Source organism: Trichoplusia ni, chromosome 4 (genome assembly GCF_003590095.1).
Source record: "Trichoplusia ni isolate ovarian cell line Hi5 chromosome 4, tn1, whole genome shotgun sequence".
NCBI lineage: Eukaryota > Metazoa > Arthropoda > Insecta > Lepidoptera > Noctuidae > Trichoplusia > Trichoplusia ni.
This window is the reverse complement of record NC_039481.1, coordinates 7,621,885-7,646,292: the sequence shown is the minus strand read 5'-3', so window position 1 is coordinate 7,646,292 and position 24,408 is coordinate 7,621,885. Positions and strand designations below refer to the sequence as shown.

General features: G+C 38.5%; 4 protein-coding genes across 6 annotated transcripts; 3 read left to right on the top strand and 1 right to left on the bottom strand.

Annotated features, from left to right (window-relative positions):
* The first annotated feature begins 655 nt into the window (after positions 1 to 655).
* LOC113492841 lies at positions 656 to 5,133 on the top strand. Its single transcript, XM_026870530.1, has 10 exons — positions 656 to 1,308; positions 2,374 to 2,525; positions 2,937 to 3,067; positions 3,165 to 3,243; positions 3,801 to 4,010; positions 4,249 to 4,339; positions 4,497 to 4,550; positions 4,636 to 4,732; positions 4,828 to 4,940; positions 5,036 to 5,133. Exons 1-10 carry the CDS (start codon positions 1,161 to 1,163, stop codon positions 5,131 to 5,133), a joined length of 1,173 nt encoding a protein of 390 aa, XP_026726331.1. The 5' UTR covers positions 656 to 1,160.
* Positions 5,134 to 5,260: 127 nt separating this feature from the next.
* Positions 5,261 to 13,355, top strand: LOC113492835 (transient receptor potential cation channel subfamily V member 5). Its single transcript, XM_026870518.1, has 16 exons — positions 5,261 to 5,534; positions 5,778 to 5,956; positions 6,155 to 6,283; positions 6,601 to 6,739; positions 7,266 to 7,455; positions 7,647 to 7,800; positions 8,226 to 8,480; positions 8,636 to 8,873; positions 9,530 to 9,655; positions 9,871 to 9,956; positions 10,032 to 10,156; positions 10,236 to 10,370; positions 10,452 to 10,561; positions 10,745 to 10,926; positions 12,545 to 12,787; positions 13,077 to 13,355. Exons 1-16 carry the CDS (start codon positions 5,444 to 5,446, stop codon positions 13,227 to 13,229), a joined length of 2,535 nt encoding a protein of 844 aa, XP_026726319.1. The 5' UTR covers positions 5,261 to 5,443; the 3' UTR covers positions 13,230 to 13,355.
* Positions 13,221 to 20,179, top strand: LOC113492840 (leucine-rich repeat extensin-like protein 3). The gene is made up of 3 exons (XM_026870529.1): positions 13,221 to 13,307; positions 18,683 to 18,791; positions 18,902 to 20,179. The coding sequence occupies exons 2-3, from the start codon at positions 18,780 to 18,782 to the stop codon at positions 20,060 to 20,062; spliced, it is 1,173 nt and encodes a 390-aa protein (XP_026726330.1). The 5' UTR covers positions 13,221 to 13,307; positions 18,683 to 18,779; the 3' UTR covers positions 20,063 to 20,179.
* Positions 20,161 to 24,392, bottom strand: LOC113492836 (flocculation protein FLO11-like). Of its 3 annotated transcripts, none has more exons than XM_026870519.1 (11): positions 23,980 to 24,392; positions 23,815 to 23,904; positions 23,616 to 23,699; positions 23,227 to 23,393; positions 22,878 to 22,928; positions 22,606 to 22,659; positions 22,442 to 22,528; positions 21,863 to 22,307; positions 20,947 to 21,513; positions 20,413 to 20,649; positions 20,161 to 20,328 (listed from the first exon to the last, which is right to left on the bottom strand). In XM_026870519.1, exons 1-11 carry the CDS (start codon positions 24,151 to 24,153, stop codon positions 20,251 to 20,253), a joined length of 2,034 nt encoding a protein of 677 aa, XP_026726320.1. In that variant the 5' UTR covers positions 24,154 to 24,392; the 3' UTR covers positions 20,161 to 20,250. The 3 variants fall into 3 exon arrangements, with proteins under 3 accessions (XP_026726320.1, XP_026726321.1, XP_026726322.1); XM_026870520.1 differs by having other exon boundaries at positions 22,442 to 22,516; XM_026870521.1 differs by lacking the exon at positions 23,815 to 23,904.
* Between the last annotated feature and the right edge of the window lie 16 nt (positions 24,393 to 24,408).

Genomic DNA, 24,408 nt, shown 5'->3' with positions numbered 1-24,408 from the left:
GAACATAGACCAAAGAAGATTAATGATTGTGGCGAATGTGAAAAAAACAAACAAAAACAAATGGTAGGTACTTTTATTTACGTAAGTACAATTAATTGTTCCGTCACGCGTCCAGAACAAATAAGTACAAAAGCCATGTAATGAAGACTGTAATTAGAGAAAGTAATTAATGAGGCATAGAATTCCGTGGCGGCCTTGCGACTCTATGTACGGATTTGTAAGCACGGTGCAGGTTCGACCCTCAATGCAGGCAAGTTCGTATGTCAATTGAAATTGCCTATCCGCATTGAGCTTCCCTGTATGAGTAGAAGGGGGACATTTATGGTGTTAAAGTACTTATAGCGGTTATACGTAATAAAAATAAGGATAATGATCTCAAAGTTGACTTATTGATTCTTTATTGCTTGCCAATAGTTTATAAAGTACTCTTAGATTTAACTACTTGTATTTATATAATTAACGTTTGATAGTTCGTATTTATTAATATGCTCATTTAGAATTGTAAGTTTTTAATAAATGAATAATTCTTTACTTTGTATCTTATTTTTATCTTCGATCTGACATTGAAATCATTACGAGGTAATTTCAATTGAGTGTTAGCAATAAATTGATTATAGTTAGTGAAGTAGATATTCTAATAAGTTAATAGTAAATTCATTATTTATTTACACACAACCTTTTTAACCTAATCGTAGCTTATTAAAGCTTTTAAGTGATTGGAAAGCTATTTAATAATACCCTAACACAGCACGCAATTATAGTTTAGTAGTACAGTTTCCAATAATTCACTTTCAAATTGTAACTGCATTTGCCCTCTGGTTTCAATGATAAAAATGTGGTTACACAAAGTTCTAAAATTTCTGAGAAAAGGATTAATTTATTTTGGACAAAATAGTGGCATTCATGGGATAAAACACTTGTTTAGTGTCAAAGGAAACATGCTTACAAGGTATATAAAATGTTCTCTGTATTATGTTACTCTACTAAGAGCAATTCGGACTAACCGTCCAAAAACGGTTAGCTAATAGGAGGAGAAGGTTCTATGTTCCAGCGGGTGGTCTATTCATGAGTTATATTAGCTACATTATCTCAAAACATTTCGCATCATCAGGCTGTTCTGGTTAGTAACTCTGCTAGCGTCGTCCGGCTGTCTGTACCTGATGCTGCAGCCGGCGGTGGAGCGCGGCGAGGACGTGAACTTCACGCCCGACACCAGCTACCTGGACTGGACCACCACCTTCCCAGCCGTCACGCTGTGTGAGCAGCACAACACTAAGACAACACTACGGAGATTCATTGATCTGTATCGTAAGTTATCATTAGCCGCGAATCATTTACTACTATAATAATAAAAAGGGGCCTTCGCTACACTATTTTCGCGGATTAGAAATTATCAAATCATTCCACACGCTTTTTGGGTTGAGGTTAAGGGGAATGTCAGACTTTAACTGACTAAACTTGCTCGTTCCTTTCATGGGTGGGGTTTAGTTTCCTTTTTTGTGCCGGGGCCTAGTACCTAACCCTTCCAGACAATCCTGCTGGATCGGCAGACCTAATGAAGCCCCCAAGGTTGTTGATATTTCTTCAACACACGCGTAGAAACTCTAATCATTGACATTAGTCATCGTGGCTGACATCGGCAAATTAGTACTATTATTTAAATAAGTGATAGTAAAGCCCCAGATCTCTTAAATACGATTGAGGATCTAGTCCGAAGATGTTCACGGATGTCGAAAGGTAAAGCTAACATTTCGATGAAGTCAGGGTAATTAAACACAAGCAGTTTTACAAACTGCTTATTCTATTTGTCTATCTATTGTTTATTGCCTACATACCTATAATGCTGACTAATATTTACTCTAGCAAACAAACGTGATCATGCATAGATTGGGACACAAGTCCATGTGCAAGTTTACAACTTGTCATTGCATCTACTAATTAGGCATAATTAACCTAAACAATACAAAATACTGCGACAATTTAGTAGATAATTTCCTTATATTAATTGCGGTTAAGTAGTAATGGCCTTATTAGTGAAGGGGTTATTAATCATCTCGATCTTGACCCAAAAATAATGCATTAGTTAATTCTTGTGGATTTTTGCTTTATTTAAATAGGCCAGTTGAATCACTAGTCGTTAACCGATATTGTGTACGTTCAATAGGTAGATAGTACTATTATAATTGTTTGTCTAGTTTCAAAAATCGGAAAACCCTTTTCCAGTTGTACGTATTTCATTTAAAACTTATCATACGTATCTTATGTATCCGTATATATGCTTGGGTAACGCTATGATACCAGCTTAAGCTTAAGCTTTGGCCCAGCATAACATATGACCATGTTATGTTACAAGTACCCTATAATACTCTACAGCAAAATTATTAGAGCCTTTGAACAACAACGTCCGGCGGTACTTGACGGACGTGTTGTTCGTGCGCGGCTACTGCTCGGGGACAGTGGAGCACTGCGCGCCCTGCGGCGCACTCGTCGCCTGCGACGTGCCCTGGAGGAGCATCATCGAAAATGTAAGGGACAAAGTATCAAGGAACACTTGTTTACCCGGAGAACCTGGTATTTGAAAAAACGTCAAGTTAAGGCCGCGGAAAATGTAATGTACGATGATTATGATATGTATCACCCGGTGGCTAAAAGATGCTTCCTCGTAATATGGCTAAATAACGAAATTATCAAATAGTCAAACAGTCAGCACTTTCTTTAAACTGACTTTTTATGCATTTTCTAACATAAAGTCGAAAGATTTTTTTATATTTGCCATTTAATTATACTTGGTCTTATTTATGGACTTCTGAATCCGAAGGTTTGCTCTTTTTTCTCGTAATAACCTAAAAAAAATATTTTTATCTAGTTTTCATTATTGTTTACACACAAATTACCTAACAGACTTACCCTTTTAAGATACTCCATAATCCTACCAGGTGCACAGGAGTTGTCCTGAGCTGGTATTCGAGTGCCAATACAACGGCGTTCCATTCCCATGTTGTGAATATTTCCGCTCGGTGGACTCGGAGCGCGGGCCTTGCTTCTCCTTCAACACTCTACAGCACAAGTGAGCGATACTACCATGATACTACTATCACTGATAAGATCGTTACGCCACTGATATCACTGCCTAATTGTACCAATGTCTCATTTTAATGTTACAGAGGAAATTTAGCTCGGTTCGTAGTGAACAGGACTACGGGCCCGGGAGTGTTGAAGTTTCGCCTGTTGGCTGATACTCAGGTACCTATTACTGATTAGAATGTTTTCGTTTGTCATATGATGTTGACAAGATAACAGTATTTTTAAGTACATCAATGTTTACCAAGATTAAAAGGCCAACTTTAAAATATTAAAGACGATAAGACGCGACGGTCGGATATTATACTTTAAAACTAACATTAAAAAAAGCGACTCCCCCATTAAGGATTTTAAATCCTTGTGTCGCAGGGAGTTACACGAACATTCAAGTCATATGCATGTAGACGCCCAGACTTAAGACAAACGTTCATGGATTACATAAATGCTTGTAGGCGATTGAATCCGTGATTCGCCGGACACAGTGGGCTTGGCTTGGAAAGTTATCTGCTATCCGTGCTGTTATAAATCTCATCTCAACATTACTTAAAAAATACTGGAGTGTCGTTCCATGTAGAATGATATTTCCATTAGGGCCAATCTACACATTTACAGAAACAGAGTGAAGTAGATAGAGCGGCTCATTCCTAAGTAGGTTGTAGTTTCCTAGATTAAGCAGCTTTCATTAAGAATGTGGGACCTAAATATATTTCTCTTTCTAGATCTCAGTCCACAGTACGGAGGAACTATCTACGAACAATTTAGACGCAAAGTTAAAGAATGTGGTCCACCCATTTTCTGAGAACAAGGCAAACATCTTGTTCTCCATCGTGGAGGTAGTCAACGATCAGTTGTTGGCAAACACCGATATCAACGTGAGGGAATGTCGCTACTTGCATGAGACTATCGACAATCCTTTTTATACTTACCCGGTAAATCATTAAGATATCTCTAGTCATTTTGTTTGTATTTCTATGTCTCTTGATTTTTTCCTCGACAATATTTTCTACAAAGCTTTCGCTTTACGAAAATCACATAAAATATATAGAACTCGTCATCACGTTTTATCACACTATCCTTTATACTTGTGTGTAAATTCCTTGTTACCCGGTTTGGCTGGAACTCCGTGCCTAATTGCGGATATTAGGATTAACAGTAGCCGTTCCTCAGGTGTACTCTTACGGCGCCTGCCGGTTGGCGCTTGGCACTGAGGAGACCTATCAACATTGTAAATGTGTACACCCTGCGCGAGATCTCAGTTGTAAGTAGTTATGATAACTGTTGCTATACATTTTGGCCCTTTTAATGTAATATTTTTTTCTTGAATATAATATTCTAATACAACATGAGAATTGCCATGCAGATGCTGTATTTATTTCAAATTAAACGGCGTTAAGTTGTTTCTTTCCTGGTTTCAGATAAAGGGATGTACTGCAATTACACGGGAATCAACTGTTGGCAAACATACGAAAGTAATATCAGTAACATAGAAACACCTATACGTAATGTGTTGTACCGTTCAAAATAATGTTAATCTTCATTTCATCAAATTTTCAGATAACATTAAAGTTAAGGCAGGCGTTGACAAAAATGCCAAAGAACTTTGTTTACCTTCGTGCGTGGAAAGTGAAGTAACCACTATAAATTTTATTTCGTAAGCATTTTACCCTTTCCTAAATGTATTTTAAGGATTTTTGACATAAACCTAGGAAAGTTAGGTTTGTTATTGATTGAAGAATATCTCCACAGCAGATGGACGCCTGAGGAATCTGGGGAAGGAGCCGCCGTGGAGGTCAAAATGGTATCACTGCCTACACTCAGGTACCAGAGGAATTTACTTCGAGATAATTTGGATTTAGTAGGTAAGAATTTAAAGAAGCTTTAAGGAACGAAAATGATAATGTCAATTACAATCATGCAAATAAATATATTTTTTTCATTGTTTTACATACTTCAGTTACTATTGGAGGAATCGTGGGATTGTTCTTCAGTGCGTCTATTCTAAGCTTTCTGGAAATATTCTATCTAATGCTAAGGCCTCCTCGCAGTCAATAAAATAAAGTATCCAAACAATGATTCATCTCAAATTAGTTTAATCAATTAGTGTTGCAAAAGCATATAAATTCACTTCATTATGTCAAACTTTCCTAAAGGTGTTGTCTTAATAAAACAAATTCAATCAGGAAAAAGTGTTTGCTCGCTATCTGTCGCTTACTTACCGCTTTTCGTGCTTGGTTGCCAGTATCGGTATAGTAACGGTATCAAGTTTGATCAATAACTAAACAGTGTCGCTCCTAGTTTTAATGCATTTAAGAGGATAAGTAACAACTTGTTATTGATTGTGTAATTCAGTAAGTAGACAGCAATGGGTAATACAGAAAGTAATGTTACTAGTGGTGTTAAGAAGCAGGCGGGGACTTCGCAGCAGAAACTGTACAAGCTCGTCGATATCAAAGGTTAGTGGCTAATCTTGCAATCGTTTGCAGACTGAAGTAGGCACTATCGTGAGGAGCTAAAGTGGTTTTTCGTTAGGCAAAATAATATGTAAGTCTTGTATACTAACTCCTAAATATGTCTAAAATTAAAGAAAGTATCTAATATTATGCTTTTCATTTAGCTTGAACTCAACCTTAATTACTTTCTTGTAAGTGTTGGCTGTTAGTAGAAGCTGCAGTTGAAGATTTTTATTACTTGTATAGGAGGTGGTCTTCTAGTAGACATGATGAAGAGAGCTTTACAGAACAAGCAATACGCGGAGATCGACCACGCGATAAAAACCAAGGTGGAGCCGTTTCTATACAACAAGGGCAAGGGCCGCTATATACCAGTGTCGCATCTAGTGCTGCTACGGAATAAAGAGAGGCCCAGACATAAACTGGTGATGATTAATAATTTTGTAATTCTTGTATAATAATCCAATCCATGTATAACTTGATAAATGTAAGGTTCTCGTAGCATTATGACATAACATGAATGTGGCCGTTGCAGTACACGGCTGGTAATAGGCCACCTGGCTTAGTCCCCTTAACTATGTAATTTTGAATATAAATATTTTACCATAATAATGTTATGTTAGTTGCCGCCATTGCGTCATATGGAGAATCCTGACGAAGAGTTTGACGTGGAGAAAGACTGGCCGCTCGTCACTCAGGAGCAGTATGATGCGAACCCTTCAGGGTATAAAGAATTATGCTGGGATCTTAAGGTATAGTGAACTATTTCATTTAGTAATTTTAAGTCAAGAAGTTTTACTCATATTCGAACTATAAATCAAAATAAATAATATTATGTTCTATTATATGTATAATTAAAAAATGTTGTTGTTTTAACATTTCTCAAAGCTTCGCAAAAGATCCCGAATTAAATTACTTTGTAGTTTTGTAACTTTAAAAAGCTGGCTAGTCAAATGTAATAAATTAACCTATTGAGTTAGTTGCTGTCCATTGAACCGTCGCATCATCTCTAGTCGAATATCCGTATGTACTTTTTCTTATTGTAAACTTACATCTCTGTGTCTTAAAGGAGCGTGGTGCTGTCGGAGAAACCATTCTGCACTTGTGTCTACTGAACGCTTCCTCATTGCTGGCTAACCTGGCTAAGAGATTACTTCGGTTCTACCCAAAACTCATCAACGACGTCTACATGGGCGATGAATATTGTGGTTAGTTCTAAAACATAAATAGTCCAAAACATATTAGAGCACAGGGTAACGTAAAACTACATTTGTAATTGCATTTAATAATGTTCTTTTAAAATATTTAACCAGGTAAATAAAAATACGAATTATCGTGATTTTCAAAAAGAGCCTGTGGTTAATCTGTAAGTTTGTTTTACCTACTTAAGTATTACTGGCGTCGAGTCGTCTGCTAGTTCCGCAAAATATAGAATTCATTGGTTCCAAATCAGCCTAGCAGTCACGTACGAAATCGATTCATAGTCAAACAATAATAAGATGAGGAAAATATTGGTCTAGCTAGCCGTATGTGTGCGGGTAATATCGCAAAGAAGCTTTTATTTCATGAGCTTTTCTGCCTTTTGCGGGGTTTTTGAAGATGTGATTGCGTAAAAATGTTCTGGAACTCATTGTAGTATTGCTTTGAAAAAAAGTGGGGTTGCCTATTTTGTATTACAACAATCACAAATATTTGTGAGTCATTACAAGTTAATAATCTCCTTCCCATATATAGGTGAAAGCGTGCTCCATATAACAATAGTAAACGAAGACCCGACCATGGTAAAATTTCTCCTGGACGCTGGAGCCAACTACCATGAGCGTTGCTATGGCAACTTCATGTGCCCCGAGGACCAAAAGGCTTCGAGAAGCGACTCCTTTGACCACGAATGGGTTAACGTACAACCCGAGACGAATTATAACGGGTATGTAACACATTTAGCATAAATACCCTAGTATTTATGCGTGACATGAGGCAAGCCAACCGCACTCGCCAATAATTGTAATATCCTTGTGTATTACTGGATATCTACATATTATGAGTACATCCTCATAATGTGTATAGTTATAGATGGTAGTACCAACAAAAACCACCAAAATATTATGCCATGTCTAGCTACGTGTACTGGGGCGAGTACCCTCTGAGTTTCGCGGCCTGTCTCGGCCAGGAGGAGTGCTACCGGCTGATCCTGGCGCGCGGCGCCGACCCCGACAAGCAGGACACCAACGGCAACACCGTGCTGCACATGCTCGTCATCTACGAGAAGCAGGTTAGCCACTATCGGGAGAGATGGGTGTTATTGAACTAATAGAAAACAATTGTTTTTTCATTAGGGACTTCTAGTAATAAAAACAAAATGTGCTTGCAACTTAATTATGAACCACTTATCGGCGTTTCCGCATTGACCGTTCTCCGTAATAGTGTAAAGTCAACAAAAAACAGAGCTAAATAATTTTATCAGATCGACTGTTTGATTAAAACATCTTTACTACTTACGCTGAACCCTATTAAAACACATTATGAATTAAATCCGTCGATAATTGGAAGAGTTCTGTCATCTTGATACATTTCCATATTAGATTATCGTCATAAGTATACGTCGGCTAACGAATATTAATCTGCTTTCAGAAAGTTACTCAAAATTATCTCATTAATGCTTTTAGATGAGTAATAAATATTTTTCTACCAAACTAGGAGACATTCGACATGGCATTTGAGGTGGGAGCATCTCTAAACATTCGCAACGTGCAGAACCTGACTCCTTTAACATTAGCTGCCAAGCTGGCTCGCACGGACATGTTCTTCCATATCCTGAACATCGAACGCGAGATCTACTGGCAGATAGGTGCAACCACCTGCGCCGCCTACCCGTTGGGACAAGTCGACACTATTGATACCGAGACCGGGTTCATTTGTAAAGATTCAGCACTGAATTTGGTCGTTTTTGGGGTAAGTTGTGTTTACGTTGGAGTACTTTACATTTCATATCCTCGTTTTCCCCAGACCTATCGTATTCATAAGAAAACACCTCCATGTCATAAAATAAAGTTTTAAAGTGCCGTTTTTGTACAGCCTTGTACTGATTAAATCGAAACCATTTATAGGAAAAGGACGAACATTTAGGCCTCCTAGAAGGCATGCTAATCGACCTTCTGAAGACCAAATGGAACACGTTCGTGAAGTTCCGCTTCTACCGCCAGTTCATACTGTTCTCGTGCTACTTCCTTATCTCCCTGGTATGCTTCACCCTGAGGCCTGGGCCTCCTGACAGGGCACTCAATACGACAGCACTGAACGCTACTGTCGGACCTGTTAATGATACGGACCTCGTTATAGAAGTTGGTGAGTTATACAAACCCTGAGATTGTTACACCTCTTTCATATATTTGCACCTACTTCTTGTTATTACTGCAACACCCTGTGGTTGACAGATACAGTATCAACTGTACTGTTCATGTATTAGAAGTAAAGGAATACATAGTATTGTATCATTTTTTCATAAACCATTTTTTTTTGATAAAGTCACTTAATTTTATTTCGGTCCCTATGAAAAATGCTGATGGCTAGCTGTTTGATGACCAAAGTGTTTTACCAACAAATGTATCTTGTTTTTACCCACTCTACTCGCGTATATTACATGATATTATTTTCAAATTAAAATAATAGTAGTAATTCCTCCAAAGAGGTAGGTTTCTCTGATATGTTGTATTACATAACAATCGCTTTAATCAACCGGTATGATTTAAGTCCCGCATCATTTGGTGTAGGTTTAGCTTTATGGTTGTAACAAATGGTCGGACCTTTGACCTTTTTGTGTCGCAAACCGCGAAACGCAATCACTTTGATGGAACTTTCAACTTTCGACGCTTTATTTGTTTTAAGATAAAGCTTTTTATTATGCTCTTTAATACAGTTAATACTGTTGTTAAATAAGCAGTGAAGACTTTAAACACTATCATTTTAAACCGGTTGCATTAACCTTTACTTTTTCCTTGTAGAAAACTGTACAATGCCATTGAACGGTACAGAGTTCGATCCCGGTGCTGTGGAGATGATTAACGGGAGCAAACCTGATGGACCGCAGTGCGCACGCTTCAAGAGCCACACTAAGGAAAAAGATAAACGTAACTTAGTTTATATTAAAACAGTCAAGACCTTAGCTCAGAATGAATAAATAGAACTATTAAAACTTTTTTAGGTTTTATTTTTATTCAACTAAGTAAACAGAAACATCTTACATGTAAAATCACGAAGACAAATAATATTTGTAATTTCTTATTACTAGAGAGAGATTTTGATGGAATGGAAGTGCAGTTAAAGGGAGTTTAAACATGTATAGGTCCAAGGGAATCAGATATGGAAGGCTGGTGGGAAGACCTAACAGAAGATTGCAGACTGATGAACTTTGAATCCTGGCAAGCTAAGGTAAGTGTTTCTACACCTACTAGTTCGTTATGTATCGTATTTCCTTATAAGATTTCAGTTTTATTCTCATTGTAGGTGAGAATAACAGCTGAACTTCTTTTGTGGGTGGGTGCGCTGGCTTACGTCGGAGCTGCGTTAAGGGAAGCAAGGTTCCTCGGACTCAAAATGTTTGTGGAAAACTTAAGCACAGTGCCTTCACGGTGAGGAAAATTGGTTTTATGTTGTAAAACTTATGGCTCCATGTATTTTTTTTGTAAAAATGTTTGCTTACTGTTGTAGCGTGATGTTCTTGGTGTCCTGTCTGTTGATGCTGGTACTCCCAACACTGCGGCTCTGGTGTGCCGACGAAGAAGAGGATCATCTTGCGGTCATTATCATGCTTACCACTGCACCTTACTTCTTGTTCTTCTGCAGGTTAACAGACTCTTTCATACCAAACTCCGTTAAAAACCGGTTCAAAGGTAATGTAAAGGTAAACTTTTTTTTGTTTTTTAGAGGTTTCAAAACTGTGGGTCCGTTCGTGGTGATGATCTACAGAATGGTGATGGGAGATTTACTTCGGTTCGTCTGCATTTATTTGGTCTTCGTTATGGGTTTCTCGCAAGGTATATCTGAATGTACTATGAACATTGATATTTAAATGCACGTTGAGTCGTAGCGACTCGTCTTCCTAATTTTCTTTCTCTAATAACTATTTGAATTTGGTTCTTTGCATTTAAAATTAATGCATATTCCTTCTTTTTAAACTGTCAACAAATTAACACCATTTGAATATTATTTTTCCCCAGCATATTACGTAATATTCTTATCATTTGACAACCCCAACACACCGGAGGGCGTGGACGACTCGGTGTCGAACCCCATGCCGTCGCCCATGGAGAGCATCATGGCCATGTTCCTCATGTCACTCACCTCCTTCTCTGATTATTACGGCGCCTTCGATAGGACCGACCACGAGATCGAAGCTAAGGTACAGTAGCCATCGGAAGAATCAAATAATTTAAACTTCTTACTTCTTATCGGAAAAGATTATATTCAATTCCCAAATAACAAACTAGGTTCTTAAGGATAAAATTGTGTAGTATCCTAAACTGCTACGAATATAGAAAACCGCAAAACAAATAAAATATAATTTTGTTCTAAAGATGTGCTAAAATAAAAAGTAAAGGTGTGAATCACCAAAGCCGTCGTAAATCTTTCCTTGTCGACACAGACTAAGCAATTAGTAATGGCAACTGAATTGAATGCGACCTGATAATAATATGTAGTTAAAGGGAATAATAGTAGTAATAATATGCGTAGTCGGTAATTATGCGAACGAAGAATTTCTATATTAAAAGCAGAGAGAATTATAATAAAAGCTTTTACACATTTAAATTTTATATTGCCCAATATTCGCTGTAGAGCCAACAAACTACACTATGTGCCTCAAGAGTAGAACATTCAAGCACGTACCTTTTTTAAACTTCAGTTCTTATCGTTTTATGTCGTTGCTAGCTGTTGTCATAAAAACTTTTATTAAGGTTCGTGTAAAAATAATTGAAACAAACAAAACTAAGTTGCTAACAGTGTTTTGATCATTAGGAAACTGCCTCACAATATTAAAATTATATTTCTCCTTGAGATCCAAATGGCTAATAAAATTAACAAATAAGTAAGTAAGTAATATTAGATGTTTCTGACCTCAGTGTCGCATGTCACAACCTGATGTTCAATGTGAAACTGATCAATTCATCCTTGATCCCTTTTTTCATTAGCATTTTCGTATTACGATATTTTCACACATTTCGTCATATTTCACGGTGACACGAGGCCCTAACATTAAACAAACATGAACAAGCAGCCGGTAGCGTAACACGTGATAACCATAATTGTTGACTTATGGACAATCTACAGTACATACGAAATGATTTATAGCCGTAGATTTTGCATGCTTTCTTAGCTTTGTCGTTAATTAAATAATAGCTTGAAACCGATATAAAATGTAGGCTAGAATATTTAAATACTTAGGCCGCATACAGTTATATTTTTTACACACACACCTGTTTAATATGAATCATTGTTGAAATTACCAAATCACCAAAAGTTTCTTTACATTGTACAAGTTTGTGACATAGTTACGGCCATAATACTCGTATTTGCTTTACTCATCAAACTAGACGTGTGCTAATTTCTGCACGCATCTTGCTTAAGTACCTCTAAGTCAGGGTTACTTAAAGATTAATCAATGTTAGACTGTCTACAATTAATGACTCGAAACAAAACAGGCATTTGTCACATGTTAGGTAACTTTACAAAGGTTTGCTAAGAGTCCAACTAGGGCGTAAATGTCATTAGTTCATTTCTAAAATTTCTTATATTTTGTAAACATAACATCACCAATGGTAGCGTAAGTTTAAATTTATAGTTACATATTTGTGATACAGTTTAAAATTAAAGTAACCCAAATACTTATATCAATATTATGTGGTAATCTTTTTAACTCACAAGGCCGACCAATATTAATAGTTTATTTAAAATTCCATTAGAACTAATTTAATTAAAAGCATGAATAGAACCACCAACCAGTTGATATTTCGTAATTGCAGCTGCTATTCGTGGTGTATATGATCATTGTGGCGATTCTGTTGGTGAACATGTTGATCGCCATGATGGGCAATACGTACCAGAAGATAGCAGAAACTAGGAATGAGTGGCAGCGCCAGTGGGCGAGGATTGTGCTGGTGGTGGAGCGAGGGGTGCCGCCAGCGCAGCGGCTGAAGCAGCTGCTGACGTACAGCCAGCCCATGGCGAACGGGAAGAGGGCACTCGTGCTCAGGATCAACCAGAAGGTAACGATTAATACAAGGTGCCATACGTAATAGAATGTTAGCACGGTAAATATTCTCATAGTATTTGGTAACTATGGTTTTCACTAGAAAAAAAAATCTCTCTCTTTATTATCACCTGAAAATATGTGACGAAAATGTTGAATTTAAAGATGTTAAGAAATCGTTACATGATGTGTTTTGGCTTGCGGTTTTTAATTAACTAGATAACATTTATAATTAGGTGCTTTGCATACAGTTACGTAAAGAAATAAAAATAAAAAATCTAAGTTTAGCATCCTTTTCTTGATAGGATGAGGAAAAGGAGGAAATGAAAGAGATAATGGAGATGAAGCGCACTCACGAGCGTATCGTGGCGAAGCGCAAGGCGCGGGAGGCGCAGCTGGCGGGCGGCCGCGGGCTCGCGCCGCACACGCCGCTGCGGGACTACCCGCTCAGGAAGTAGCGGCGCGCGGACACCACATGCACTTGTGTCGGATGACGATGATCGATGAAACTATACACGACGGAAAATATCATTTAGGTATTTATGAAATTAAATGTCATTAAATGTTGATACAATTATAAATAATGTTTTGTAATTTCAATTTTATTTAAATTAACAAGTTTATTATTAGAAAATTAAGAATGTTAAATATTATCCAGATGTTTGATATGACTTTTTAAAACGGTTGTGTAATCATTTAAAATCAATAGGCATGCGGCATTAGAATTAATTGCTTATTTAACACTTTGAATTAAGATTACATTCATATTAAAATATACTGTCGAAGCTCGAGGCATATTACATTTTTCTTCATCGCTCTAGAACACACAATTCTCTTAAAACCTAATATTGCATTAGAAAATATTTTAATTAAACGTTAGATTACGTAAAACTGAATTTATTATGGACTTAAATTTGACCTTTCGTTATTGATAAGCCGACATTCACTCGACGATAGGTATATGATAGGCCGATTTCTAACTGTTATTACTCTCTCGCAGCTCTTCTTACACAAATACTAGTAGTTTAAACTAACGCAGCCTTTGATGAACAGCCATAGAGCTGGGAAGTTTTACCGCAAAATAAATATTAGCCTTTTAATTGTGCTGAGATTACAAGACCAACAAATACTTAGTCCATGTTAAAATTATCTTCTACATACATCTGTTTGTATGAATTTAATTATGTTAGGAAATTGAGCTTTATTTATTAGCACTGATCAAAACTAAGAACAATGAAATTTTAATCAGATAGGGGACGGGTATGGGCGTGCGAAACATACTCAGACTTAATTCGTAATGCTTTCAAGCGTGCTAAATGTCATCTTCGTTTATTATCAATGCTATGTATTATCTAAGAACAAAATGTGCTGTGGAGATGTACAAAATAGTTAGATAAAGAGGTGCGAAGTGACGGAACTGTAAACAAGAGAAAAGTTTCTCTCTTACCTCATTGTTTGAGCAGAGACCTCCGACCGAGACTACTGACAGTGTAACATGTTGTCATTTAATATTATGAGCGCACCGAGATGTATTTTGAAGAACATAGCCTCCAGCGGAATATTTTCAGTATTTCAGTTGCTTTAGTATCTCCATCGAAAGCAAATGGAATAGTCTGCGTCTACAACGAAACAAAATTGTCTGGTAATACCATCGTGTGTGTAATATTATTGAAAATCTCTGGAGATACCAACCTATTGACTCATATGCATATTTTTCCTCCGGCACCGGATGTGTCGCTTGTTTCGCCATAAAACTGGAGCCATTTACACGATTTTATTATGGGATGAGGTCGATTAACGCAAGCCGACCACATTGAAAACGTTTAATTTTTGACATAACAGCCAGATTTTGTTTGTGTCGGGTGCTTTAATACTCGATAATAATAAATTTTAATTTTGATGATGAAATAGTTCTTTTTTAAATATTCGTTCTGTTTTTTACTACTTAGCACTACTATTTACAAAAAAAGTTGTATTGTATTGTACGGCCAAGACTTTAATAAAGTTAATACATAATTAATCATTTCGTTTCACCACGTTTTTATGTAGACTAGAATATATTCCGTAATGAAAGGGTAAAAACGAAACCTCATTGGTGAGGTACCGCTGTTTTTCCGTACGTCTGCCCGTCCGTCCATCACCAGGCTGCTCATGAGAAGTGATAGCTAGACAGTCGACATTTTTACATAATGATGTATGTTCTGTTACCGCTATAACAACAAATAAGATCTAGGTTAGGCAATGTTGTTACGGCCGTAAGTCAAATTTATCTGTCACCCTCGAATTTATATGTTACCCAACCGACTTTAGCCTATTTGTACTGAATCGCATTTCTCCAGTCTTTCGAATCACTTGATATCTATGACAAAATTTGCATAGTAGCTTCGTACGAGATGTGTGAACAAACAATGATAAAGTTCATCTGTGTGCCGTCGCCGCATCGACTGGCGGCGTCCATTGACAAACGCTACGCTAAAGATAAATCCGAGACTCGAAATGAAGGTCATTGCTAGTTATGTTTGCTCTCGTAATTAGAAGATTCACGTTTAATATTCTTGATAGGTGCGGCACAAGCCATCGTGACACAGGTCTACGGTTGTTCATACTACGAATTCGAAAGTTAAAAACTTGTTTAAAAGTGCTAGCAGGCTTTGAGAGCTTTTACTGAAAGGCGAGGTCAACAGCGCCTAAGCCACTCTTTCCTGGTAATGTTTCTGTCGTACAAGGAAAAAGTTCTTATTTTCCTCCGTAAATATTTACATTTTGAGATTCGATATTTCTTAGAGGGCACTATAACTAGTCTTTCAGGTTGAAGCTATAACACGAAGAGAGCTTAATAAGTAAAGTGATTTCGGATAATGCAATACAATCTATGATTTGGGTCTTGTATTTAAAAGAGATAAAGCACCTACGTAAATAATAAAAGAAATGATCTTAGTTTCTTTATTATAATGGTATGGATTTCCGTTGAGAAACGGTTCATGGTAATCTAAAATTCTGTACATGCATTTTTTTTCTATTTTAATTTAGTAAAGATTGAGAGAGTTGCTTGTACGGCATTGATAGATTGCTATATCAATGCCGTACAAGCAACTACTCTAAATTGTCATTACTATGTTTCTATCTCTATTGTCGGTTTTGATAATATCTAATGACGACGATGACCTTTGGGTATTGCTCCAAGAGCATTATGACGAAGCCTAAAAGTCTCATGCTGAGATCAATATTAATTAGCAAACTTTAACTTAATAAAATTGAATTGATTATGGTAATTAAGCTTATTGTTTCGTTGCGAACGCTGAGTCCAATATTAATAGTCTAGAGATACAGTGAAAACCTGCGATCAGGGTGACTGCATAGGCCGGTTAAAAACAGTTTGGTCACAGCTTGTGATCAAATTAAATCGTTTGATAGAAATACACGCTGATTGTTGTAACCGATTATTGGCATTGACGTGTATGATTATTAGAAGATTAGGCAAATTGCTACACCATCCAAGATTGGTTCGTCGAAAGTGGACAAATATTAGTATGATCTGCAGATCTGGGACACTTGTTGAAAGCATACTTAAAGCAAGACATTACACAACTGTGTATCTCTAACGGTCACCTCGATACTTGTAAATATTCAGATTTTTGAGACCACTAGGTATAAGCCAACAAAATTACTATAAATATCCTCAGCCCCTTGAATATTTAATGGCTATAACTGTTAGAACTGAATTACATAATAAATGGTCTAGCCAAACTTATACAACGCTGTGCAGAATATTCCACTGCCTATCGGTGATTAATTATGAGCAGCCATCATGCGGTTATTTAAATGAGCTCCTCTGCCAGTCATTTGCGACGTTCAGCTATTGTTCAGCGAGACAACACAAATCCGTCAATTAGGTAACTGTTTGTGTTTAAATGTCCCATGCATTTGACTATTAGAAAGACAAATAAATGTGAAGCTAGCGTTTATGCAATGCGGTCCGCTTTTTACCTTTGACCCGCAGAATAGTGCCATAGTTTAAATTATAAGAAATTCCGCATATTTTCATGTGCTAGACCGGCCAATGATACAACAATAAACATATACAACAAATGTTACACAACACAAAATTGAAAATGCATAATATTACACAAAAAACTCTCGAGAATATATTAAATCCTTATATTTAAATAAACAGGTGTTATCGAGTTTTACAACCTTCTAATATTGTAAAATAATAATTGTTAAAAACATAGCAGATGCTAGAAAAGTCTGACAATCAACTAAGGGGTAACGTGTTGCCCAAGTAACTGGGTTGAGGATGCCGGATAGGCAGACACTTCTTGTAAAACACTGGTACTTAGCTGTATCCGTTTAGACTGTCAGCTGACCCCAACATAGTTGGGAAAAAGCCAGGATGATGATGAATAATGTAAAATTTAGAAAAAAAAGCATAATGGATGCTGGGATATTCAATACGGGCAAGTCAACGTGGATAACTTAATAAGTATAAGTTTCAAGTGTACCGCCTATAATTATTTCCCAAAAACAGTTCTCTAAAAAAAATATTGTTCATGTGGTCTATCATTTAAAGTGAAAAATGATTAAAGTATTAAGCAATTCCGCATTTATTTTAATCCTATCCTGTTTACATTATAAATCCATTTTCAGTTTTCACTGTTCTCAGCATACCTATCGTATTTTTTTTTGCAAGCTTCACAAAACATTGCATTTGAATGGAGATAACTTTGAATGAATTTTATAACAGGTTGATTTTAGAGTATAGTACCTGTTAATTCGCGTGGCGTCGTTATCTTGATGCTTGAAGTATATTAGTATACAATATAAATTAGCACCAAAGCAACAGGTGTAAGGCTAAGTGATTACGATAGCGGTACTTCGTAAACTGTTATCCTATGAAATAATGTCAGCAAACAAAGTCACGCATTTGCGTAATTTACGTGTGCCCGAGCTGGCTACTGTCTGATGTACTGAGTTGTGTGAAATTGTTTGGGAGCTTTCCGTGAGCTGCTGGACTGGTTATAAAATTTTGGGAATTGTTTTCAGATTAAACTAGATTACTAACTTATTATTTTAGGCTGCATCGGGTGAAACTGGATAACCGGGCCATTCCCAACATTCTGATAGCCCGGAAAAAGATGTACTTACTCTGTAAAAAACTAAGTATCTCTCTCTGAAAAGAATATTTAAGCAACTAATACACTCCGATTATTAATTGTCATAAAATATGATTTGAAAAGACTTTATTAAATATGTATATAAATTTCATTTCATTTCATACCTATTCCAGTATTTGACGTTCAGAAAAACGGCGATATTTAGCTACTACAACCACGTTAAAATTCAGTCTTCCGCTTACTTCCACAAAACTTGTTACTGAGCACTAGAATAATACGGTACTGTACGACGGGTTGTTTGCGCGATGTTAATTAATCGGTAATCAAATGATGGGTATTTGTACTTCATTTTATGTACCATAAATAGCAGTCAATTATTGTTTTATGTGGCGCCTACTCTCGGTAAACCAAAATACTTTCAGTTCAGTAAAGTTTTACATCCATGTTACGTACCCTTAATTTTTTTTGCTCTTGTTTGTCACTTTATAAATAAGTATCAAAGATTTGTTTTGGTTAATAATTCACTCATATTTTAACAAATAACTACATGGCTTTCATTTAGCCAGTATTGCATAATCGCATAAAACCGACGTTAAATTAAGTTTAAACATGACTGATTATGCTAGGTACTATTGTTTTAATTAAAATTTGATTGCCGTAGTTCATGTATAAACAGAAATAGTTTCGTTGATTTACCTGCATCTGGTTGTGTTGTGAGTGCGAAGCGTCCACCGTTAGATAATGAATGCGTGCGTTTCGAAATCATAAGCGGACAATAGTTTTATTTATGTGTTAAGATCGGCGACGCTCCCCAATATTCAGCGAAGTGGTGGCGAGTATAAAACCATAAGCGTCTCTCACAGTCCTACACACAACCGCACGCACCTGCCAACCATGAGGAGAGCGGTGAGTGACACCCGCCGAGTGAAATTGTGTACCTACACTATGCAAATTTAACTAAAATCATTAATGCTGACGCTGTGGATTTCTACTTATAGAAATATTTGTTTTTACAGTTAGTGATACTGTCTGTGGTGGCGGCCGTAGTGGGCGAGGCCCCGTACAACCTGCAGCGGCCAGGCCCACAGGCGCCGGCGTTCCACTACCCGGGTGGGCCCGCGCCGCAGCCGCCTCCGCCTCACGTTCACTACCCTGCGCCCGCTCCTGCACCACAGTTCCCGCCCCAGCAGCAGTTCTCACCTAATAACGGTTACAACTACCCTGCTCCGAGCCCGATCTACCACCAGCCCGCCCCACATCCTGCTCCGCAACCACACTACCCAGCCCCCCAGCCTCCTCCTCCGCAGCACCACCATCACCACCACCACCCAGCACCTCCACCAGCGCCTTTACCTCAACCACAGCCTCTGCCAGTGATCTCTCCTCAGCCACAACCTATTTATCAACAGCCTAGTCCCTCATACGGTGTACCTCAGGCATACGCGCCGCGCGCACCTGCTCCCGCGCCGGCACCGGTGTACCAGCAGCCCGCTATCCAGCCCCAGCCTCTACCATTACCACAAGTACAGCCCCAGCCTCAACCTCAACCCCAAGCTCAATTGAACACAATCAATCAAGTGTACCAGCCCATCGCATACTATCCGCAGCAGCAACAGCAGCAGCAGCAATACCCTCAACAGGGAGGATACAACTACCAACAACCGCAGCCACAGTTCCAGGCACAGGCTCAGCCACAGTTCCAGGCACAGGCTCAGCCACAGTTCCAGGCCCAGCCCCTGATCAGCCAGGCACCCGCACCTGTTCTCTCCAGCTACCAAGCGGACTCTAACCAGTACGCAAGTCAAACCCACCGAGACGCGCTGGACTCGGTCGTCGTCAGCCGCTTACAGGATATCATCAAGAACGATGAGCACAGCGTTGCACAGAATGCCGGCTACCTGTCCTTAGTGTCGGGCGTGTCGTTGGAACAAGCCAAACCGAGTGTGGAGGTATCTTCGTTCGTGCAGTCGTCTCCCCTCAGCACGGGCTCCAGCTCCGCCGCGTCGGCATCCAGTGCTTCCTTGTCCCAGCAGACATCGAGCCCTTCCTCTGACTACGGCTTGCCTTCCCTGCCTGCGCCTGCGCCCGCCGCTAGCTCGCAGTCCGCCGAGTCCGTATCAGGCTTTAATTTCTTGCCGCAGAACAAGCCGAGCCTAGCATACGGACCACCCAACTAATTTATATTAAGTACTTTAGGAATTGTAAATGACGAAATGTACAGTATATATTGTAAATAGCAAACTTTTATAGACTTTTATAAATAAAACACGAAGTATTAAATGTTATGTTATTTTTATTGTTTGTTTTATTATAAAATTTGTCAGACGGTATTTAGACGGTAAAATTTATCATTTGAGAAGAGCTTCTAAAAGCAAACGTTGTTCAATCTATCGGCGCAAACAATTTTCATAAAAAGCGGATACTGGTTGACGACATCTCGTTCCTAAAAAGTAATAAAACAGGTTGACGTAACGGTTGCGTAAGGAACACGTGGGAAGTGCGTAACAGGCGACGATGGTTCACTTACGAAGCATATGGAGTGGTCGGAGGTCTGAACGCCGTCGTTGGCGACCAGCGTGAGGGAGCGCGAGTACTTGGTGACGACGATGTCCTTGGCGACCACATCGGAGGGCGGGCACACGCACGAGTCCGCAGCCGCCACACACGCGCACGCGCTCGCCTCCACGTCGCTCACAGTCACGGTCGTGAAGGACTGGCGGCGCACACCCGGCGGACCGAACACTCGCTGCGTCTCTTTGATATCCTAAAACATGAATATTCATGTGAGAGGTCATCGAATGTTACATGCTTCGTGACCGCTTATAATAACAACATATAATATTAATATTAATAAGATTATACATAAGTTCGATTAAAGTTATTCAATTCTGCTTCTATCATTTATATTTTGAAATGGCCTGGTAAATCACTGTTATCCTAAACTTTTTATACGATAGTAACTTATCGGAAGAAACAAAATAATAAATCTTCAATAGAACTTGACTTAACTATGCGATAATCGACTGTATAGCATACTGAATGCGAACAAATAAATTCTTACCTGAACGGGAGTATTTAAAACATTTGGGGCACATATGCTGGAATTTCGACCGGTGGGGGCACAAATTTGGGGATCGCAAACGTTGGGGTCGCAAACACTTGGAATACGACCGTTGAGATCGCCATTATTGGAAGTGCGAACTGTAGGGTCACAAACGGTAGGATTGCGGATGGTGGGCTCGCAAACACCGGAAGAGCGACGGGTGGGATCGCAAACGCTGGAAGTGCGCCGGGTGGGGTCGCAAACGTTGGAAGTGCGAATGGTGGGCGTATAAACGCTGGAAGTGCGAAGAGTGGGGGCACAAACGCTGGAACCGTAATTATTAGGAGCGGCAACAACGTTCGGGACGTTAGCATTCGGAGTTAAACTATTGCGCGCCCCACATACGCACTCGGTCGGCGCCGCAGCTGGCTGGTACTGAGTCGGGGTATCGACTGTCACTACTGTCTCTTCGGGACATTGACAAAACACATGAACTTGTTTTTCTTTCTTCTTACTTGTATATTCCTGAGTTGAAGGTACGAATGTTGGTTTGATATCAGACTTCGATAGTCTTTTGCTACGAGTCTGAAATGTGAACGAGCGATTAAATTAATGTCATAAACTAATGCGACAATGACTTCACAAAGTAAAATACACTTTTCTTTTCATAACTCAGATACAGAATATGATTGATAGTACCTTGCAACCCACAATTTTTGTAATTTTTAGTCAATTTAACTTAAGATTGACCCAAGGAATCATTGAAAACTAGCGCTGTGACACGGCGTAATTATTAGCTGAGCAACTTCCTTTTGTGACTATTTTTATTATTAACTCTATTTAATTTACACAAATATTTCCTCTTTTGTGATGTTATGAATTTAATTACAATATTTTTTTTAATTTAGGGTATAGGTTAGTCTTGTTATTTTACCTTATCAGAGGCAGGCTCGTTAACCCCAGCACATTTACAACAAGTGAGGGGTTCTCCTGCGTCAGGATTGACATTAGTTTTACTACTCTTAGTTCTTAAACAAAGGCACTCGTACTGCGTCGTCTCGTCGACGGGCACCACTTTTTCTTCGGGACACTGACAAGATACATCCGTCTTCTTTGATTTCATCGGTTTAGATGGCACTTGCTGTATTTTTTCCCGACACTCGCAGCAGGTTTTCTGGTCTGGTGATGGTGGTGGTGGGTTGGGCGGCTTCGTCTTTGAGCCTTCTTGCACAGTAGAAGGGATGATGTCGATTGGATTCTGGTTGGTCTCTCGACATACGCTGGTCATGCTGAAGGACTTGCCCGTACCTCGCAATGTGCCTGGTGGGTTCGATGACATCACAGTTGCATTGGATTTATTGCAGCCGGAGTTTGTAGTCCTGGATGTAAAAAGGCACTTGAAGAAATTGTCACGGTTACGGTAAACGAAGTTACTTCAATATAAACGGTTGTTAGCTGTCTAGTGCATATTTTTGTCTAATTGAAAATAGATAACAGATAAATGAATACTAACGGATAGCAGCAGTCAGATGCCGCCCGAGTTAAATCTTTAGGCTGCATTATAAATTCACAACTTTGGTTGAGACACCTGTAAATAAGACTAATTGAAACATCAATACATGTAAGTATAAATAAATTTATGATTTCTTTCAAAAATGTCGTCAGAACTATCCTTACTTTTCAGGCACATCACCCGAATCTTTACACGAGCGTCTGCGTTTTCTCCACGGGCTGAAAATAATATGCCAATTCAATACTTCATTCTCCAAAACATTGTAAATCATACATGTTTTCGTATGTCAATATTCTATACAATATTAATATACAATTCTTACATGATGCACGACCAACTGTTTAATTGCAATTAACTACGAAGCTAATTAAGGTAAAATACTCCATATAATACCAGATTATAGATTACAAATTACCTAGTATAAATTAAACCCTACCTTTTCATTCGCGGAAATCTTTTAGTCGTAGTACACGGCTCTGGGGACGGGCTGAAAATATTTCATAAAATGAAGATAAATATGAAAACAAATTAGTGATATCGAATTGAAATATTTTCAAGAAAAAACATACTCTCAAAGTACCAGTTACTATACCAGAATACAAAATAATTTATCGAGTCGATGATAAACCTAAATTAAAGTTCACCTGCACATTGAATAATTTAATCCATACCAATGATGTCATATCAATGTTAAACTGGCCATATTGTTCCTCATTCGTATTTAGGTAGGTAATAAGTAATACTTAAAATAAATAAAAAACAAAACTGCGGCAGCTCTTTCGTACCAGGTTGCACATGGTTCAATGGTGGTAGTCGGCTGTGTGGTCAGCTGGTACACATGCTGCTCCATGCGGCTGTCGTGCAAATACTCGATGTACTTGCTGTCCAGCCAGTTCGCGAAGCCGCATCTCTCAGCTGCCGGGCAAGTCTTTGGCGACGCTGGTATTCGTTCCTGACAAGGAGGTAATATACGTGTCTCTATAAAGTACCTACTAAAACAGCGGCTTTCCAGCACTTGTTGTAGTAATTAAGTAAGTAAGCGGAATCGAAATACGGCACTACTCTATAGTCGTCGTAGTACTATTCTATAATCTGTGGTAGTGAGCTGTCCCGCTACCAAAATAACAACCATGTGTTTATAACAGTTTCATAGTTTATAAGTAATAACGGTTACCTGCGTGTACCACTCAAAGGCTTTCACAAAACAATTTTTTTCTTTTCTCGGCTGATCGCACCTTTGCCTCCGGTTTGGTCGATGCTGGAATATTGAACAATCACACTTAATTTGGTAAAAAAATAAAAACATTTCTGATTATAAAGGCCTAATGAAAATTGGAAAATAGAATCAGCATTAATAGTCAATGGTTTCTTACTGATATAGTCTCAAGACAATTATTTCTTCTTTGAGCCGGATCCGGGTTTCGAACCCAAGGGTTGGAGCCCTCGATCAGCACGCCTACAACCTAACCAATAGAATAAAGTCATGTGACTTCCTTCTAAAGAGTCGTCTCAGAAATCGTGCGAACGTGAGTACTTACAACTTCAGCATAGTATATGAGGGGATGGATGGATCCCACGTTGGAGCAGAAGGGGACATGGCGACTACTGATGATGGGCCTGCCATAGCAGTCGTAGCTGTAATTATTGTCTAGCGAACGACCGCATTGACAATAGTCGCAGTTGTCGCAGTCACTGGACGATGTTGACGACATAGGAAGATGTTGCACACACTATTGATTTATTAAATTTTCAGCTATTGTAGGAAATTGCCAAAGAATAATGTGACTTGTGTTGATGCCAAATTTGCTGTCAATGAAGCTTGATTTTTCTTTGGTGAATTACTTATAATGACAGTGCATCAAAGAGGATTACATATTTCATTAGGTACACCACTTTTCATCGCTGTATTTATGTAAGTTTGCTTGGCTGGCTTTATATTTGGCTCCACAAAACAGGAATAAATAAAC

Coding starts and splice junctions, on each gene's coding strand:
- LOC113492836 (XM_026870519.1), bottom strand. CDS start 24,153: ATGTCGTCAACATCGTCCAGTGACTGCGACAACTGCGACTATTGTCAA. Junction 23,700..23,814: donor ATTGTCTTGAGACTATATCA/GTAAGAAACCAT, acceptor TCAATATTCCAG/CATCGACCAAACCGGAGGCA. Junction 23,394..23,615: donor CCTTTGAGTGGTACACGCAG/GTAACCGTTATT, acceptor CCTCCTTGTCAG/GAACGAATACCAGCGTCGCC.
- LOC113492841 (XM_026870530.1), top strand. CDS start 1,161: ATGCTGCAGCCGGCGGTGGAGCGCGGCGAGGACGTGAACTTCACGCCC. Junction 3,244..3,800: donor GCCTGTTGGCTGATACTCAG/GTACCTATTACT, acceptor TTCTCTTTCTAG/ATCTCAGTCCACAGTACGGA. Junction 4,941..5,035: donor AGATAATTTGGATTTAGTAG/GTAAGAATTTAA, acceptor TACATACTTCAG/TTACTATTGGAGGAATCGTG.
- LOC113492835 (XM_026870518.1), top strand. CDS start 5,444: ATGGGTAATACAGAAAGTAATGTTACTAGTGGTGTTAAGAAGCAGGCG. Junction 6,740..7,265: donor CATGGGCGATGAATATTGTG/GTTAGTTCTAAA, acceptor TCCCATATATAG/GTGAAAGCGTGCTCCATATA. Junction 10,157..10,235: donor TTAAGCACAGTGCCTTCACG/GTGAGGAAAATT, acceptor TTACTGTTGTAG/CGTGATGTTCTTGGTGTCCT.